Here is a 20,885-nt window from a genome sequence, read left to right on the forward strand (position 1 = left end):
CCATACACCTTATACATATAGGAACATTTTTTTATAATATACTGCATAAGCCCTAGCTGGTTTAGCTCAAGTGTTGGCCTGCGGACTCAAGGGTCCTGGGTTCAATTCTGATCAAGGGTATGTACCTTGGTTGGGGGCACATACCCAGTGGGGAGTGTGCAGGAGGCAGCTGATCAACGTTTCTCTCTCGTTGATGTTTCTAACTATCCCTCTCCCTTTCTCTCTGTAAAAAATTAATAAAATATATTTTTAAAAGATACTGCATAAAATGAAAACAATTGTGTATTATCTCCAAAAATCTACCCAGCCTGTTTATGGTGAACATGAGGTGAAGATTAGTCCTTCAAAGGAAGGAGATTTTTCTAGGGTTATTATCTAAGGTTGAAATAAAAACATCTCTTTTTAGGTTTATGACTATTATCATTGTTGGACATAGGATATTGGGCAAAATATGACTTTATATCATGATTAGTGCACAACAGGAGAAAGGTCTTCAAGGCTAGAAAATGCATTCTTTTTTTTTTTCTTTTTTTTAAAATATATTTTATTGATATTTTACAGAGAGGAGGAAGGGAAAGAGATAGAGCTAGAAACGTCGATGAGAGAGAAACATCGACCAGCTGCCTCCTGCACACCCCCTACTGGGGATATGCCTGCAACCAATGTACATGCCCTTGACCGGAATCGAACCTGGGACCTTTCAGTCCGCAGACTGACGCTCTACCATTGAGCCAAACCGGTTTCGGCTAGAAAATGCATTCTTGAATAACTATCAGCAATGGGTTCTCTGTTATTTTTATTCTTTTTAAATATATTTTCATTGATTTCAGAGAGGAAGGGAGGGGGAGGGAGAGAGAGAGAAACATCAATGATGAGAATCATTGACCAGCTGCCTCCTGCATGCCCCCCACTGGAGACCGAGCCCACAACCCAGGCATATACCCTTGGCCAAAATCCACCTTGGGACCCTTCAATCCACAGGCCAACGATCCATCCACTGAGCCAAAATAGCTAGAGCTCTGTTACTTTCTTTTATGTTGAACCCCCTGGTTCTGAATGAGTCCTTTTAAGAATATATTTACCCTGCTCACAGATCAAATTACCTAAGCATAAAAGAGATATCCAAATAAAGAAAAACATTACACAAAAAAACAGTACTTTAAATGCTGTTATTATAGAAATGTCAAGCATTTCAAACATATACAATAAGTGAGAAAATAATCTATTCCGTATCTATCATCTAGCTTCAATAACAACTCATGGCTGATCCTATTTCATCCATATTCCCACATTCACTCCCCATTATTTTGAAGTAAATTCTATATATCAGATAATTTCATCTGTAGTTATTTTAGTGTTAATATTTAATAGAAAAATACTATTAAAGAAAACAAAATTGTAATATCATTTTAAAATAATATCATTATCATACCTACAAAATTAAACAATAATTCTGTAATAACCAGTTAATGTTCTCTTTCTAAAGAATTCTACCAATAAGACTGCTTAGTAGTTGGATCTGAATTAACACCATTTAATGACCATCCCATGAAAAGATGATACTGGTCGGCACAGAACTAAGAAAGGGGGGAAGGGGACTCAACTACTTGCCTCATTTCCTCCTGGAAGCCTGTTCATGTGGACCAGTTGACCTTGATCATCCAACACGAGCTCAGTGTAGGTCAGTATGTCAGAAGGCAGAGGGGGTGACGGAAGGAATGCTTGAGTGGACATAGACTCCCAGAGTTTGATCAGGGACTAGTGGAGGAGAGAAGTTTTACTCATCAATGACAATTAGAATTTCAACATACATAAAAATGAAAAGATTTGGCCATTCTCAGTTAAAATATATTTGTTATTGCCCTGGCCGGTGTTGCTCAGTAGTTAAAGTGTTTTCCCTCAAACTGAAGAGTCTCAGGTTCAATTCCCAGCCCCAGTTGGGGCGGATACAGGAAGCAACCAATTGATGTATTTCTCTTATGTCCATGTTTCTCCTTCTCTCTCTCCCCCACTTCCACTCTCTCTAAAAATCAATGGGAAAAAATATCCTCGGGCGAACATATAAGATTTGCTATTATTTTTCACATAAAGTATTTTACATGCCAAAAATCAGGCATTTTTCCAATACAATCAAACTACTGAGAAGTTCTGAATCAGCACTAGAGCATTAACAAATATATTAAAACTAACTATATCCCTGGAAATTAAAATAAGAAAGTATTATCAATCCTCCTTAAAACAAAATGAAGAAAATTCCATATATATATATATATATATATTTTAATTGATTTTTACAGAGAGGAAGGTAGAGAGAGAGCTAGAAATGTCGATGAGAGAGAGACATCGACCAGCTGCCTCCTGCACACCCCCCACCGGGGATGTGCCCGCAACCAACGCATATGCCACTGACCAGAATCGAACCTGGGACCCTTCAGTCCGCAGACCGACGCTCTACCACTGAGCCAAACCGGTTTTGGCAAAAAATGAAGAAAATTCTTAGAGAAACTTGGTAATAGAAGCATAACCAGGAAAATGACATAACACTTGGCCAATACAAAGAAATCCCAAGAGGCAAAAATAAAGTTTCTATTAGAGGTTCCGGAGAAGCACCCCTTTTCTAATAACTTTTAAGAGATACAGGCTCATAAACAGGAATTAGTTCACTAGAGGTGTATGACTATTTGTAAATACACATGTCAATTCTGCTCAAATTTGAGAAAAAAACCAGATAGCTAGCTACACCTACCCATTTAGAAACCATCTTGATTTCCATTTCCAATTCCTATTATCAAAACAAGTGCCTCATGAAATGGGAACTAGTTGTTTCTTTGCTTACTCAAAGCAACATTTAAAGACAATATGACTCATTCATATTTAGATGTCCTAATCACTCCATTTATGTCTATTCTATAGAAAGAATTATATAGAATGTGATCTCTACTTATAGCATTGGCATGGAGAAAGAAAACCAACACTCAACTTTTAGACTAACAATGCCAGTGATACTGAATAATGGTAGCTACATTTCAACAGAGAGAACTTGTAAATAAGTAGTTACCTAAGGAAATCTCTTATATTTGTGAGTAATACAGGAATTACATATAGACTATTTACTAAGGCTACATATATTACCTTAGTAAAATTCAAATATAGTGATATTGGGGTATTAACTAGGACATTTGGAAAAATACTTTATTCATAGATTTTTCTTAAAGGACAAATTCAGTATTCTTTTGATACCTTATTTTTTATCTGCACATTTTTCTGCTGGTGATATACTTTTTTTGCCTTCTATTGATGGAAGAAAAATCTGCAGCATAGAGATGATTCACCATACAGATCAAAGGAATTTATTTTCAAATAGAGGATAAGACTCATAATATATTTTCTCAAGCTAGTTTTTATTCAGCTATAATAAATCTCCCACAAAAGAACTGTTACTTTAAACTGTATACCATGAACTCTGTATCATATATTAGTATATGTTATCTATATTGATTCTCATATTAATCTAGGCTATGAGCTGGAGAGACTTGGGTTATCTTGGAAAACAGGAAAATGAAAACTAGAGTTTCCAACTTCTTTAATATCCGTAATTTGAATATAGGCTTAGGAAATATAGACCTGAACATAACTCCTCACACAGATCATTATAAACTACCATCACAGGCAAGCAGTCTCAGTTTACTCTCAACTACTCAATAGAAGTTCTGATCCTCACTATTTCTCCTTTTAATTCACAAAGAGCCATCCAAAATCTAAGTTGGCAGTCACCAAATCTCAAATAAAATAGAAATGAGAATAGTGTCAAGGTATTTCTTGCCCTTTAGGAGTGCATCATTCCAGTCTACGCTGCATCTGACCGAGAGTCAAGAAAACCTTGTCTCTTTGGAATAGGTCAGAACCTCCCAGTTAGCTGCCACTGTTACCTGTCGAAACATCTCTGGGATGTCATATATGTATGTTGTCCCTAAGGACTGTGCCTGGAACCTCTTTGATTGAAGCAGGTCTTTGGTCACATAGGGAGTGTTGATTAACATTCCATGCAATGGTCCCTGTTTGTCTCCATATGCCTGAAACATGATCTGCAGGAAAAAGAGGAAGGCATGGGGCGTTGAGACAGAGAAAAACATCAGAGAGCAGCCTAGAAGGGCTTTTTTTTAAATAAAAGTTATTTCTTGAAACACATTTTTGGTGGGTTGAGTAGCTCAGATATGCTTCTTAACATTGGGTACATGGTGCTCTCACTTCTCTACAAATTAACCAACTACAAAAAATGGTATGTAGCCAACTGTACACCACTGGCTGCTTTCACTTTTGGATTTGTTGAAATCAATAGAAAAGCACAGTGTAAATTTCACATTTCAGAGACAGACGGACAATGCTTGCCTTCTAAAGTGACTCGAATCCCACACATTCAGAAATGGAGTATATGTCAACTAATGCCAGTCTGAGCAGTGCTCTAGTATTTAAGTTGAGAAATAGAGATGCACTAAAGAGACTTCTATTCTTTCCCCAGCGTTAGAAGGCCAGGTCATGCTCTACTGTATCATTTATGTTTCAGTCTATTTGATGAGAAGGTGCTTCATAAGTATTATTAGCCAGAGAAAGGCTTCAAAGAGTTCTGTTACAAGTGAATTTCACCCGTCCATGTAGCTAGTTAATTCTTATTAGCTTAGAAGACATAGTCTGTGGTAAAAAGTATACATTTTATTAAATAATATATACATCTATATAATATATATATGCACACACACATATATGCGCGCGCGCACACACACACACACACACACACACACACACATATATATATATATATTCCCCCAGAACACCATGTCTACAACTAGTGACTAGCTCCTGCAATACTTATACTGTCTCATAATGAAATCACCATACAAACTTTTAATCAAATATTTCTAGAAGAGTACTTCATATTTTCATACATTTAGTTTTATTTGCTTATCAATATTTATAAGGAATGCCATTATTTCTATTCAATTAATATTTATTGTGTGCCGGAGGTTATATGACACTAAACTAGGCACTTTATGCATGAATACACAAAATCCAGTTTCCCAATTCAGAGAACAGAAATGGAGATTGGGGTGTGAGAGTATGTGTATCTACCCACATATCTATTCAGGCCTAATATATTTAAGCTTAAGTCTACTATTAGTGATTAGATTTGTGAACCTACTATACAGGCATAAGAAGAGAATTAACTGCTTAGCTAAAAATCTTGGGTATAATTCAGCTCAGTGAATCCTTAGCTGCTTAGATCAGAGGAACAAGTGAGTTCTGCCGACTTGTCAAAAAGGTCCTATTTGGGGCAAAACTCGTCTTGTGTGCTCAAAACCCCATAAAATGGAGTTTCCAGCCCACTTCCAAATGACCAATGGTGAAAGTCACCAGATGGGAGGTAAAATTAGCAATGTCTTAGGAATGTGAGAGATAGAAATAGTAATGTCTATTATTTCAGAACTAGAAGCCCAGTGCACGTGCATGAAATTCGTGCACTTGGAGGTGGCCCCTCAGCCTGGCCTGTGCTCTCTCGCACTCTGGGAGCCCTTGGGGGATGTCCGACTGATGGCTTAGGCTCACTCTCCGTGGGGAGTGGGCCTAAGCTAGTAGACATCCTTAGCGCTGCCTTGGAGGCAGGAGAGGCTCCTGCCACTACCACTGTGCTTGCCAGCCATGAGCCTGGCTTCTGGCTGAGTGGTGCTCCCCCTTTGAGAGTGTACTGACCACCAGGAACAGTTTCTGCATTGAGTGTCTGCCCCTGGTGGTCAGTGCACATCATAACAACTAGTTGTTCTGCTGTTTGGTCAATTTGCATATTAGCCTTTTATTATATAGGATGAACTGAGCTATATACATAAAGCATCTCAATAAAGGTGAATTTTAAATGTGTACTTATCCCTAACACTATATATTACATATCAATTGACATGCAATGGATTACCCAGATCTCTTCTCCCCACAAATAACTACCTGACATGAGTATTCATTACAACTAATACCACTCATGTATGAAACTCATGCCAGTCAACTTGCTCCCTATCATCAAAAAGAATAAACGATGTGCCAAAGTAAGAGGTTGAGAGTAATGGATAGCACTAGAAGGCTCTGAATAATCAGCTCTGTTGATCCCATTTTCTACTCTAATGGACATAATTAAAAATTGGTAAAGTATATGTTTTATAAGTTCATGAAAATAGGTACATACTTAATATAGTACACTCTTTTCACCAGAGACCATCAAAAGAGCTTCTCTTGGAAAACAAACTCTGATCCCAGATAGTCTGTTCTCTTAGAGCCCTGTTCTTATTTTATGATGGCAGAATCATAATATTACAGAGAAACTAATAATTGTCTTCCATAGTGATGTAGATTTCTTGAGAACAGAGAAACAGAGATCACTTTTTTTTTTTGTATTCACACTGCCTGAAACACTATAGGTGGTTAATAAATGTTAAATTAATGAACAGATAAATGAATGACATGCATGGTTCTATATTATTTTAAATTTATACGGTGACTCACTAGAGCAAAGACAGGGGAAAAACAAATCGTCAATAAGCACCAGGTAGGCATTAGGAATGCCAGAATTGGGTTGGAGGCTGTTTCTCTTGAGTTCACACAGGGCAGTGGCCATTGAACTCTCTCATTGAAGCACCTGAGGGAGACCTCCGCCTTCAGGGTTTCCTAAATATGCAGGACCCATGGTGAAAGAGGTTCTCCCTTAGGCGAAAGGTAGCTCATTCATTCATTAAGATACGTATTGAGTGCTTATTTTGTGCCAGGTGGCACACTAAACCCTGACTGAAGGCTTCTGTGCCTTTTACGTCCCTGTGTCACCACCAGTCAGCATGAGGGAAATCTAAGAGCTTCCTGATCAAAGAAAGGGGGAAAAGTAGTTATAAAGAACAAACTTATTTATCATAAACACTGAAATCTCAAGAGGCCATCTTATTTTTCACAAGAATAGACTTGCCTTGAAGCGATTGTAGAAGTTAATTAAAAACATCCCTACCCATGAAAAGCTTTGACTGAAAATGTCTTTAAGATTGCCCTGAAAAACATCAAATGCAGGAAAAATTATTGAATACTTTTTTTCCTGGCTAACCCCTCACACACTTGTGCGCTTCTCTGTTTTAACTGCTCACTTCTCACGGGACAGATTTCTCTGGCCATCTAACTTGGACTCAAAGCACAAAATGAAAGGTCACTCTAACAGCTATCCAAACTCAGAGTTTTAAAATTCATCTTCAAAGTACTGATAAAAATGTCTTTTCTTGCCTCTGTTCCAGGATTTAAAAGGACACAGATAAAAACAAGAGACACATAATCTCTTCCTGGCACCCAATGCATAGAATAGACTGAACCCTTTGAGCGCACACACTGGAGCAAGTTCAACCTTTCAACAAAAGGCATGCACTTTCCAAGACTATTATCCAAAGTCTTGAAATAAAATCTCAGTTCATAAAAAGATGTGAGCAATGGTGCACCAAACTAAATTCAGTATCACAGCAAATGGCACAAATATTTATAAACTAAGGTGGTAAAACAGACTAAAAAGAAATTCTGCTATCATAGGACCAAACTACTAAAAAAGTCACTTTCCATTTTCACATTCTCAATTTTTCTACCTGAAAAATGGTTAAAGTTTGCCGATTTGCCCTGTTATAGACATATACTACTCTGAACTCTTTGAAGATAAAGTGTATAAATGGAGTATCATAATGGTTAAATATGATAAAAATCACTCCTTGATATTGCTCAAACTATTATGTTGAAATTTTCCTTCTTTAAGATAGAACTTGATGACATATTTCAACAATTTTCCTTTCTTTACTTGCTAATGAGTGGTCTAACTACAGTAGGTTGAAAACAGGAAGAACAAATCAGATCAGAAACGGTGAGATTGCTCAAGTAACCCTACTAGAGCCACCTAAGGCGAGTCCCAAATTACACAATTACCTCTGGGGTTAGGTTCACTTGGCATCTATAAGGACTCATCAACACATAACTGAAAGTTGGAGGTTTTATAACACCCATGATTAGGAACATAGGTACATCTTATGAGGCAAATGAAGTTTTTCAAATTCATGCAATCATTTCATGAGGACAACCCCACTAGGTGAACCAATGGGATTTATGAGTTTGGGTCTTCTATAGCAAATGCAAGTGGCTTATCCTTAGGACCAAATAAAAACTTTGATGAGATCTCAAAGTGTGACTAGTACTTCACTACTGTACCTGTGCTGTCCTGGAGTCAGTCACTTCCTTGTACAGGCTGATGTCCAAGTAATAGCCAGACTCGTTTGTCAGGAAGAGGCGGATGGGAATTGCTTTTCCGGTTGGTGTCAGGCGAATGTTGATTTTCAGTTCTGCCTGGAGGACGCGTAATTTCCACAGCCGACTTCCATAGCGCATTACCATGCTCCGCACAGATTCCTCAATCTGACACACACACACCACCAAGCACAAAACTTAAAAACCAGTAACCAGGACCTGTTTTAGGTCTGCCCATCTTTGGGAAAGGAAGAATGGAACAAGATGCTGGTTTCTCAAGGTGTGTACATGTATTCCTTACAAAAAGTCATATAGTTTCTCCCCAACCCTACTTTTGCTTAGATAAGTCAGGGACAATTTCATGCTGGCCTGTTGTATGAGCAGTTTTCTATGTCTAACAACACCCAAATGTGTGCAACTCCTTCCCTCTCTTCCAATTATATTCATATTCTATCTCAAAGGTCTGCAATATCTAAAATTACAAGCTATGGGATTCAAGAGAAAGCCCCAAATAAGAATAAAATCTCTAGTTAAATAGCTATTAAGTAGCATTTATATGCATGGTAACTATGTTTCATTGCACTTTCAGGACCTTAAATCAACATAGCAATTACCACTATGAACTTTTTTCCATACATTTTATTAAACTTTATAATATATGTCTCTTGGTAAATTGCACAAATTAAAAATAGGCAATTTGTAAGTGGTGCTAGAATGGTTTCTGTAAACAAAGCTCTGAAACTTGGTCATTGCCTAGTCCCGTGGTCGGCAAACTGTGGCTCGCAAACCACATGCGGCTCTTTGGCTCCTTGAGTGTGGCTCTTCCACAAAATACATGGCCTAGGCGAGTCTATTTTGAAGAAGTGGCGTTAGAAGAAGTTTAAGTTTTAAAAATTTGGCTCTCAAAAGAAATTTCAATCGTTGTACTGTTGATATTTGGCTCTGTTGACTAATGAGTTTGCCGACCACTGGCCTAGTCCAACTGGGATTTAAGTATATGAAGCAGATGTTCCTAGTTTCCCTAAGTTTTATACCAAGTCAGTTTAGTGTTTCTAGTTTTCAGGGTCAGGGAAATTATTTTAACCCTACAACCTTAGGTGTGATTTCTCCTTATTGATACACTGGAGCAAAAAATATATTCTTTTCCAACATGGCTGCAGGGACATACTACTCAAAATTCATGTTTCTTAAGTGAAGTATCTTTCTAAAATGCTTTCTCAACGCAGAAAACTCTGAAAAATAACTCACACCACCTTTCTCTTGTGGCTTTTCAGAAGTATGTGCCACTCCTGCAATTTGCTTCTGCGCCACAGAATTTTAGGTTAAAGTGGGTTTCAAGGAGTTAACTATCCCCACAGTTGCTTGTTAACCAAGTATCCATTCTTTTCTCAAGGGGACAAAAATCAACATCTCTCTATAAAGGAAATTAACAGCTACCTATGATTAGAAAGGCAGAACCAGGGTATACGGGTATATGGAGTATAACAGTGAGGCTGATGTTAATAACTCCATGAGAAACTGTAGGCTAACTCTATAAATACATATAGTTAGTTATATAATGTTCAGGCCATATTTTAAGTCTTTCAGCTTCATCAGTCCCAGAATGCTTAGGGGAACCTTTGCTTAAATTACATGATGAGACTTGGTACTCAATGCGTGTCCTGTCTTAGGCTCTCCTGTCAGATAAAGCAACTGATCAATAGCTTGGAGTCTTGAAGAAAAAAAAGTAGAAAAAGATTTTTCAGGTCTTCATACTAAGTTCAAAAAGCAAAAGTCTATGCTTACAACTAATCATGAGAAAGGGGTATGCCCAGGTGGTGTGGCTCAGTGACTGAGCATCGACCTATGAACCAGGAAGTCAATTGTTTGATTCCTGGTCAGGGTACATGCCCAAGTTGTAGGCTCAATCCCCAGGAGGGGGCATGTAGGATGCAGCTGATCAATAATTCTCATTATTGAGGTTTCTATCTCTTTCTCTCCCTTCCTCTCTCTCTCAAATCAATAAAAATATAGTTTAAAAATAAATAAAGGGGTATATACTGGCTCTCCTATCCAATTCCACAATATGAAAGAAAAAGGTTAGAGGGAGCAGAAGCAGAAAGCAGCCTTCTGTGGGATAAAAGGTCAAGTATAGAATCACTTTGTTTTCCTTCCTTAAATTATATGGAATGCATTTTAGAACAGAGCCTCATATAAGAAAACATATATAATACTTGTGAAATTCCTTATTAGCCAAATTTTCTACCTGTGGAAAAATACTAAAGACAAATAGGTTAGATACTTAAGAAGGTATATTACATCCCTAAGCCATCAGCTAAGTAACATTTAGTACAATGAGGCAGTGATTCTGCCAAAATGCCCAATAGCAAGTTAATTATTCTAGATGAGAAATCCTAAGGAATTATATAAGACTAGTGGCTGATGGCACAAAACTCGTGCAGGGGGGAGGTTGTCCCTCAAGTCCGGCCTGCACTCTCTCCAACCTGGGTTCCCTCTTGCAATCTGGGACCACTGGCACTGCTCACCTGCCTGTCTGTCTGATCACCTCTAACCACTCTGCCTATCAACCTTCTTGCCCCCAATTGCTCCCCCCACCAGCCCGCTTGCCCCCAACTGCCCCCACTGCCGGCCAGCTCACCCCCAACGCCTTCCCTCCTGGCCTGATCGCCCCTAACCATCCTCTGCCTTGACTCCACCACCATGGCTTTGTCCGGAAGTTCTTCCAGTCTAATTAGCATATTACCTTTTTATTAGTATAGATAAGATTGCTATCATGGCAAATATCATTTTACAGGTACCAATGGAGGAAGTGGAAAAGATTTTATGTTCTTATAACTGCTTATAAATAAATGACCAGAAAGATAATCATACCACCTTCATTTTTGAGGTCTGCTTTACAATACTATAGCAAGTTTCTGACACCATCCCAAAAACCAGTCTTATAAGCATTCTGTAAACTTTATTTTTTCATTCTGTAAACTTTAAACATCAAGGGCTCAACCAGCTGATCAAGAGTACCTGTGTCCAGGTCCTAGTGAGAATAAATATGAATGAATCTCACTGCTTGTGTTTGCTACTTCAGGGAGAGAAGCTAAGAAGAAATGTACCTTTGATGGATCCATGATGACTGTGGGTACAAAGTTGAGGAAGATGTGGTTGCAGTCAGTACGAACATTTGTATTATTAAAAGCGACTTCCAACTCATCCATGGCTTCCAGGAGCAGCCGTTCCCCTTCGTTTTGTAGATATTCAAAAGAAGCTTCCTATGCAGGAAGAAATCACCATATATATTAATGTTTTAAGAGGCAATAATGAAATGGCTAGTATAATTACTTAAGCAATGAATCATAAGGCACCTGCGAGAGGTTCATTGACCTTTCTCCCCTAGTCAGCCCAATATCCACAAGCAGCAGGGGCAGATTAAGAATTCCTACAATCCTGGCTGGTGTTTCTCTGTGGTTAGAGCATTGACCCATGGCCCAAAGGGTCTCAGCTTCGATTCCCGGTCAAGGGCATGCACCTGGGTTGCATGTTCAAGGCCTAGCCCTGGTTGGGGTGCGTGTAGGAGCAACCAATCGATGTGTCTCTCTCACATCAATGTATTTGTCTCTTCCGCTTTCCCCCTCCCCTCCACTCTCTCTAAAAAAGTCAATGGGGAATAAAAATATCCTCTGGTGAGGATTAAAAAAAAAAAAAGAAAAGAATTCCTGCTGCCTCTTAGTATATAATTTCCTTCCAATAGGTGGGGATACTGGAAACGCTATAGGGTTACAGCTCACATATACCAGAACAGTTTAGAAAGGTTATAGCGATGGGATATGGGAATAGCTAACCCACCAGGAAGCACCTTGCTATACAGAGAAACTACCCTACCTTTAGACAAGTTTACAACGGGATCACTGCTAACTTGTCCCACTCTGTCATCACCTAACTCTCCTGTGATTCTGTGATTTTCTGTTAACATGCTTTTCCTTCTCTCAAGTGAGAGTTACTCTGCATCCATTACCAAGGAAATTCAAATGAAAGGGAAAAAGCTTGTTATTATATGGAATATTTACTTTTGTAAGAGAAATGATTCTCAGACTTCGGTTGGTTATTAGAGAGTGAGATGAACAAGAGCTTTGACTCAAAAAGAAAAAACCTAATTTTGAACCATGACTGTTCCTCTGTCCCTTCCCTCAAGGATAACTTCCCATTAAAGTACAGCACCCACCTTGGTGACCAGATCAGAATGTCTGATGATCGCACGGACAAAGAACCTATAATCTGTCACTTCTGTGCCCACTTCCACTTTGGCTGCCCCAAGATACAGGTGCATCTTGTGATTAGCACATGGAATGGCAGTGAGGTCAAAATTTCTCATCCGGTTCAGCTCTAACTGGAAGGCAAGGGCAGGCTCCAAATGACGATAGATACGATCCTCCTCAAACTGAGCACAAGAATTGGAGGGGGGAAAAAAGCCCACCAGAAGTGGTTACAGAGTGATATTATGAATGCGTACATATGTAAAAGAGATGCTTAAAAATAAAAACATAAGGTATGATGTGCTAATGAACAACAAAAATGGTCTACATACAAGGATAATGCTATAGCTTACATAAGGTTAGGCGCTAAAGAACCTATTTAACTTACCAAGCTTTCATCATTTATGTTTTTATAAGTGATGATGCTCTCCGTTAAAAAGAAACTAAAAAATCAATTCCCCCAGAACTCCTGTAGCATTTAATATCTTTGTAATTCTTTATTTTTTTTAACAATGAATTACAAACTGTTTTACATTAATAACTACTTTACATACCAGTGTTTTGGTTTTACCCATCTAGTCTAAAATGCTCATGGGCAAAACCCATGTCTTATACTCTTATAATTTCTGGCACAATACAAAGGACACAGTAAATACTTGACATATGAACATCATATAATTTTTTAAACAGAGGTATTTGGCTTTGAAACATCCTATATATACACATATGTTTTTTTTAAGAACTATATTTACATTTAATATATTTTTGCTGATGAAATTAAATTGTTTTTCCAGAGTACATGTCAATTTAGTGAATGGTAACAGGAAGAAACCAATGCAGTCTGAAAGTTTGTATTTTAAAAATTGAAAAAACATAACTCTGAATATAAACAAACTGTCTGTAGGTGATGAGAATAATCCTACTAAATGTAGCAGTCCTTTAATATCACATCAAAAGCATAAGGATGATTTTGAAATTTATTGCATTCTTGGGTAGGTCAGAATATTTGATTATTTCCTAAACCAAACTCTTTCAGAAGAGAGTCTTCTTTCGTTCTAAGATACGTGTAAGGCAAAGGGAAGCACAAATTCAATTAGAGAAAAGAATGGCAAAGATATGCCACTCTTAGACTTGTAAGGAAAAAGAAACATAAAAAACAAACAAACAAAAACAGAAGGAAGGAATTAGTTCTTACCTTATCCCTTGCTCGGAACGTGAAAAATTTAGGGAATTCTCTCTGTGTTAAAAGAAGGGGAAAATGTATCAGTCCTTCATAGATATGGTTCTTTGGGGATCAACACATAGTACAGAAGCACTCAAGCATCTAGAAGACAGTTTCTTAGAAAACACAATCCTTGCCGAACCTTAGCCTGGGGAATGTGAATGATCCTCTGGGTAACCATCATTTTGACTCTACTTCCACATTTGAGAATCACCACACTATTAACCTAACTTTAATAGGTACCCTCTCCTGGGGGGGAGGGGTTGGGGAATCGTATTTTTTCATCTCCCAAGTGGAAAAAAAAAAAAAATTCTTCCTGGGTGTTGCTTTTGGCACCTCCTGGCAAATAAAACCAATATACTCTCTAAGCTTCTGCATTGCAACAGCAGTTATTGAACTGATTTCCCAAGTTTCCCCTTAAGAAACTCTTAAAATGTAAACTAACCAGAAAGCATAAAATCCCTAATCCATGTGTTTTCCTCATTCACTCTCAAATCAAAATTTTAAGGGTTTAAACAATAATGTTTTAACAATAATGTTTCAAGACAAAAGTAAAGATGTTACTTTGGTCACTACCACTATAAGTATAAGAAAGAATGGGGTGGAACTAGTGAACTTGGAATCATTTGGTCTTACCACTCTTTTTGCAGGGCATTACAAAAGAAAACAACCAATTTACTAGAACCTTATTAATTAACAAAGATGAATTCAATTAGCAGAGTCGATTAGTTTCTGAAATTTAACTTATTAACATCAAATACCCGTTTCTCGGATGGGAAGCTCTATTGGTGGTGTTAGAGTCAAGTCATTACTATGTGCCTCTACAGGAGGTTTCATTAGGCATCTTCTTCATTGTGAGTGCAAAATAATTACTCATTGGGACAAGGCAGAGAAACCAGGGCTAGCTGCATAAATGTGTCAATGAGCTTTAGGAAACCTGAAATGAAAGCCTGCTAGGTGGCATTGCTCCCATGTATTGTCCCCCTGAATGCTCTCAACAACCTCTCAAGGTTAGGTATCCCATTTTACAGCTGAGAAGCCATGACCAAGTGATATGCCCAGTATCAGAAACCTAGAATATGAACTTGGGTCTCTTCACGCCCTTCATCTCTACCAAATTACTTCTCAAGTATAAAGCATTAACTCTATTTTTTTTTATAATCCAGGTTCATTAGAAATCTTCTCTTTAAACAGAAATTAAGACTTTTTAAATTAAACAAAAACAAAACTCATACTGAAAAGTTGTGGTTCATGAATTTACTGAAAACTTGTTAAATACTTTCCACAGGTATTACACCTCACCCTCACCTTAACTATAGCTTGCACAGTTAGTAAATCTTCTTACATTTTCTTTGCATTTTAACTGTAAAATTGCATTTAACAGTCTTCTAGAGCTTGGTTAGCAAGCCTGGGAAAACCACCTGTCCAGGCTAAGGTCTTTAAAAGTCTTTTGAAAGTGAACTTTACACAGCACTGATCTTTTACTGATGATGTTTTTATTCCAAGTAATTCTCTAATTCCCCTGAATAGTAGTAAAGAACATGGGGAAGACTTCAAGATTAAACAGACAGATGTTCAGCTGCATTGTCAGTAGGTTGCATGCTCAGGGCTTTATAGTCTCATTTTTGTTTTATTCTTGAGAGATATGGCTGTCAGAGCACTAGCTAAGGTAACACAAGTCAAAAAAGGAAGGGTAACAAAATCCTTTAATGAAATTTCTGAAAGGAAAGTAATGTATTAAATAAATACTTTAACTAATTGTTAAGACAGAATAGAAGAGTGTAATAAATATTAATTAAATATTTATTTAGTACATTTATTTAAATGACTATTTTCCTTCAAAAATGAAAACCAAAAAACTCTTTTTTTTTTTTTTTTTTTTGCCAATCAAACCAACTAAAAAATTTTGTAGCAACTGAAAGGCATGAAAAGCAAACAATTTAAATAGAAATGCCTTTATTACAAATAATGAAAGAGGCTGATTAATTCTTGGCAGGGTGGGAATAGACCACCAATAAGAAAAACTACTTTCATTAAAGTTAGCTAAGAAAAGGTGCTATGAGATAATATCAGCAAACATTTTTTGTGTAAATTTTAGCTCTGCAGAAAAATCCTCAATTTAAGCATGAAACATTCAGAATAGGAGAGTAAGAACTTCTGTGCATTGGGACAGCAGGATTAATGAGCAATTCTTCAAGTTTTGAGGACTTTTATAGAAAGTCACCTCTTTTGGCACTCAAACACACACAAATCACAGGAATACAGAAAAACACAGAAAAGAAATACAAAAGTCTGATCCTATAGTTTTAGTAGATTCCTTCATCTTACCTCATCCTCATATTGCCAATTTTTCCACTAACTGCATTCGTGCTTATTCTATCACTAATATAATTGCTTTCCAGATATTCTACTAGTGTTATGGGCAAATATCATAATTGAATGTACACAAAAAAAACCCTCTTAGTGTTCTGGTACTAAAAAACAAAAGAATGCAACATTTCTCAGGAAGAAATTATACCCCTGCTGTGTTCTAAATCAGCCAACCATCATCAAGACAATCAAAATAATTTGACTAAATTAGCCAATCAAGACACCCTGCAAATCAGAGAATGTGAAAACCTGCAACAGAAAACATCATAGCTGATTATGATACTAATAATCATGTTAAAAACCTAATGAGATGAAGAAATTGAAAGCTTGCTGGTGCAATTCTCTTTTACCTCAACATGCTGAGAACTAATTATATAGACTGTAATTAAAACAAAAACCCAAAACAAACCTTCTGAAAAACTAATAGTTGATCCATAGCAAACAAAACTACCAATTTTTTTTCAGTTTTATTGAGATATAGTTGACCTATAAAATTTTTTTAAAGAAATGAACTACTTAATCGTGATAACTCTTTTCAATAGTAGGCTCTTCTTTCCAAAACATTTCATTTTAAAGTGTGAGTTATTTACATAAAATCAATAAAAGTGCATCTAGGTTATTTATAGCAGAATTTTACAAATTTCATGAAATCTTACAAACAAGCATAAAAAAAAAGAAACTTTACAGATGCAAAACTGATTCAGAATTTCATCACAGTTTTTGGCCCTAATGCTCTTGCTTAGGTGGCAAAGAATGAGAAGAAATCCTAAAAATGTGCATTTTAGTATTGTTAAAAACACTTGGCTGAGAAAATATGAAAACTCCAGAAAGTATAATACTTATATTCCAGTTAAATAGTACCTTCTGCTGCACTTTCTGGAACCTGAAATGTGAGTGAAATGAACAGACTTAATACTACATGAAAGTAGAGAGCTGCAGCTTTCATACCTGCAGAAATTCAAAGCTTGCTCTTTGGCTTCCAAGGTTTCAATGTTTTTTTTAATATGAAGAAGATGTTTATAAGAATAGGCTCATTTTTCCTCAAATGTTCTGCTACTGTAGAAAAGTTAAGCAGTTATTCAAATCCCATAAAAGGTATTTGATTTAATTACATGGTCTGGAAACGGACTCCACACCAAGTGTTCTTAATGCTGACAAATATTGCCAGGTCAGAACAGGCTTCATGTAGAGTCAAGAGACTAAGGTAGCTGCAGGTATTCATTCCAGTGGGAGGGTGGAAGTTTTAGAAATGCTTATAGCCTTCACTGGCATCTGAATAAACACCTAACAGTATACCCACTCTCTAGGAACCTCTACTCTGGCCCTCCTTTGCCTTGTTCTGGTTCTGAAACAGTCTGAGAGACAACTATGCAACAGTAGAGCTGCTTCATCCACACCAGCCAATGTTGTTCTTGAACCAAACTTGGTAACCTTCCTCCTCTCCTTGCCCCCTCATGTACGCTTGCTTTCTCTCTTCTACTTGATAATATAGGGATTTCACAGTGTAGAACAGGAGAGACTGCATACGTCACAGTGGATTACCAAGAAGCCAGAGAGATCAAGGGATTCATTTCTAACACTCACGGAGAGCTTCCTCTTTTTCACACTACACTAACTATGGGGCAAGCACACATCAGATGACATGACAAAGGCTAAGCACCCTTCATGAATCATAAGCTACCACCAGCAGAGGAACTTACAGCAATACCATGGCAGTGAGCCCTGGATTTGTACAGCTCCTGCCAAGGGGTCCTGGCTATTGTAGATCCTGGATGGAATTCAGTAATAGTTGCCCTTGCCCCCCGTGTAACCAATAATCATTACTAAGAGGCCTAACATAAAAATAACCCAACTCCTCTGCCATTCAGTTCTTCAGAGAAAACCTTGTCTCCATCTTAATTTCTCTAAGTTCTAAAGCAACCTTTCCTACATTCATGACAAATCATGTCACTTGGTAATATAATCAATTTCCCACTTGATATCACTATAAATAGGAACTGGACCGCGATTCCCAAGAAATGCCCACAGCTGGGCTCATTTCCGAGTAGATTTTGGCTATACATGTCCCTATTCAATCTAAGTCCAGAAATATTAGAACAGAGAGGAAAAATATGTTTTAAAGCTATATACACACACACACACACACACACACACACACACACTCTAGAACATGACAGATTTAGCAGTAAGGCAGGATATATATTTCTGTATGTATAAAACACATTAAAAAATGTCCATGATAATTAATTGCTTTGGCTTTTAAAAATTTTTAGTAGAGAGTTTTAATTTATCATGGAAATGCTTATTATGGGAAACCAGTTCACGTGCTATAAACATGAAGGCTTCATCTGAACCATTAGGAAAAAGGAAAACAATTTTACAAATTCAACACAATTTGCCAGAAAAATATAGTAACCCAAAAGATAAAAATCAGGTTTAAGCTTAAGAACCTAGCCCAATACTCTTCCCAGACCCAGGGCCAGGCTCTGGCATGTCTACCCTAGCTCTGATCAGCATCCACCGGCCACAGTACTTATTCATGGTCTCTCATATTCTATCCCCAAGTATCAATTTTATTCTCTAAGCTCTGGATTTTTCTTCCTAAAGCTCCAGGGTTCCCTTTAAGCTCCTCATACTTCTTCACTGTCTCCAGTTTCCTATCTAAAATTATTGATTGATATATATCTGTACTCTGCTTGGCTTCCTAACATCAATAACATAGGAGAGCTGTGCAGTCCACAACACTTCCTAGAGCATTTCAGAGAATCTCAGCTCTTTAGTTTGCAGGGTAGACTCTCTTGTTTCTCTATAGACTAGAGCAGCGATTTTCAATCAGTGTGCCGCAAGAATTTTTAAAACATGCAATACCTGACTATTTAGTCAGGAATACTGACCACTTTTCCCTTAGATTGTTAAATTTAAAAAATTACAATAGCCAATACAACAATAGCCATTCGGTGTGAATAAATCAAAATTATAACCATTTTTTGTCATTTCAGCAAAAAAACATATTTTTTGATGTGCCACAGAATTTAATAATTAGTTTATGTGTGCCATGGAATTAAAAAGGTTGAAAATTGCTGCACTAGACCAACAAGGTGAACTGTTAGAAGGAAAACAAAATGTCAAATGCTAAAGATCTAATAAACAAAAAAGGCAATAAAAGCAACCACACATGCCGTATTTTCCAGCGTATAAGACGACCCCTTAATTTTACAGTTAAAACATAGGTTTAGGCCTATATTCGCTGTATAAGACTATCCCCCACTTCTGAGGCAACACCAGTTTTTGTTTTTTTTTTTAATAGAGCGCCTCTCTGACCCTGGCCAATCTGAGCAGGCTTTTTACTAGAACACAGTGTACAGCGAATATAGGCCTAAACCTATGTTTTAACTGTAAAAAAAATCAGGGGGTCGTCTTATACGCCCAGTAGTCTTATACGCTGGAAAATATGGTAGGTCCTTAAGTTTAGAAAGTCATTTCCAGTATCCCAAATATTATCTTCATTATTGCAAATGAGCAGGTTTTAAAAACAAATTTAATTATCTTAATTGATAAAATGAAACAAAACAAAAATCTTATCAGAAAAATTAAGGCTTCCTAAGACCCTCTGGAATCCTTAGCTATCGGTCTAGTAATAATTAATGTCATTTTTAAACATTCGTTTAAAATCTTGCTTGGCGTTGACTTGTATTGACATAACCTTCAAACACGTGGTATCTACAGAACGTGTGAAGTGCAATGAACAAGTTTTGCTTGAAAAAGTTTGTGTTTGGTTTGGTTTTTGTTGCAAAACTAGGGCTAAGAAGATGGCGGATGAAGAGCATATTCGGCACTGCATGCTTTACGAGTTCCAATTAGGAAGAAAAACAAGTGAGGCTGCAAAAAACATCTGTAGTGCTCTTGGTCAAGATGCAGTTAGTGCCAGAAAATGCCAGCGTTGGTTTGAGAAATTTCGCAAGGGAAATTTTTCGTTAGATGACAAGAGTGGTCGAGGCCGTGTGTCCAATTTTGATCAAGAAGCTCTTCAAGCTCTTTTGGTGCAAAATCCTCAAATTACCCAACAAGAGCTTGCGACAACTTTAAATTGTTCACAAAAAACAATTTCCAATCAATTGTGTGCACTTGGCAAAGTCCAAAAGTTTGGAAAATGGGTTCCTCATGAGTTGACCGACAACAACCATAATCAAAGAGTCACAATTTGCAGTTCGCTCCTCTCTCATCAAAACCGTTTGCCCGTTTTTAGAGCAAATTGTTACCGGAGATGAAGAATGGGTGCTGTATGCTAATTTGAAAAGGCGGCCTCAATGGTTGGACAAAAATGAGGCTCCGCAGCCCACGCCAAAACCTGACTTGCATGCGAAAAAAGTGATGTTGTGTGTTTGGTGGAATTTTAAAGGAATTCTTCATTATGAACTTTTACCATCTAACCAAACCATTACAAGTGCAATGTATAGTGCCCAATTGGAAAGGTTAGCCCAAGCTTTAAGAGAAAAAGAACCCGCACTGATTAATCGGAAGGGCGTAATTCTTCACCACGATAACGCACGACCGCATACTGCAAGAATCACTGCTGAAAAACTGCGCCAGTTGGAATGGAAGTTCTCCCTCAACCTGCATATTCTCCTGATATTGCCCCTTCCGATTACCATTTGTTTTGTTCTTTGCAAAACTTTCTTCTTGGAAAAAAATTTAATAATGAAGAATGCCTCAAAAATGCATTGACCGAATTTTTTGCATCAAAATCACAAGAA

The 20,885-nt window shown here is 37.4% G+C and overlaps 1 protein-coding gene across 12 annotated transcripts in view; it reads right to left on the reverse strand.

Annotated features, from left to right (window-relative positions):
• ACACA (acetyl-CoA carboxylase alpha) overlaps positions 1-20,885 on the reverse strand; it is a 248,575-nt gene that overhangs the window by 80,768 nt on the left and 146,922 nt on the right. For all 12 annotated transcript variants that reach the window (XM_036451660.2, XM_045586414.1, XM_045586415.1 and 9 more), the window contains 6 exons: positions 13,735-13,776; positions 12,509-12,724; positions 11,403-11,558; positions 8,260-8,463; positions 3,930-4,085; positions 1,612-1,758 (listed from right to left, as the gene is read on the reverse strand). In XM_036451660.2, the coding sequence (XP_036307553.1) occupies positions 1,612-1,758; positions 3,930-4,085; positions 8,260-8,463; positions 11,403-11,558; positions 12,509-12,724; positions 13,735-13,776 (921 nt within the window). The remainder of the gene's footprint in view (positions 1-1,611; positions 1,759-3,929; positions 4,086-8,259; positions 8,464-11,402; positions 11,559-12,508; positions 12,725-13,734; positions 13,777-20,885) is intronic.

The sequence above is a fragment of the Pipistrellus kuhlii genome, unplaced genomic scaffold (assembly GCF_014108245.1).
Source record: "Pipistrellus kuhlii isolate mPipKuh1 unplaced genomic scaffold, mPipKuh1.p scaffold_m20_p_22, whole genome shotgun sequence".
Lineage (NCBI taxonomy): Eukaryota > Metazoa > Chordata > Mammalia > Chiroptera > Vespertilionidae > Pipistrellus > Pipistrellus kuhlii.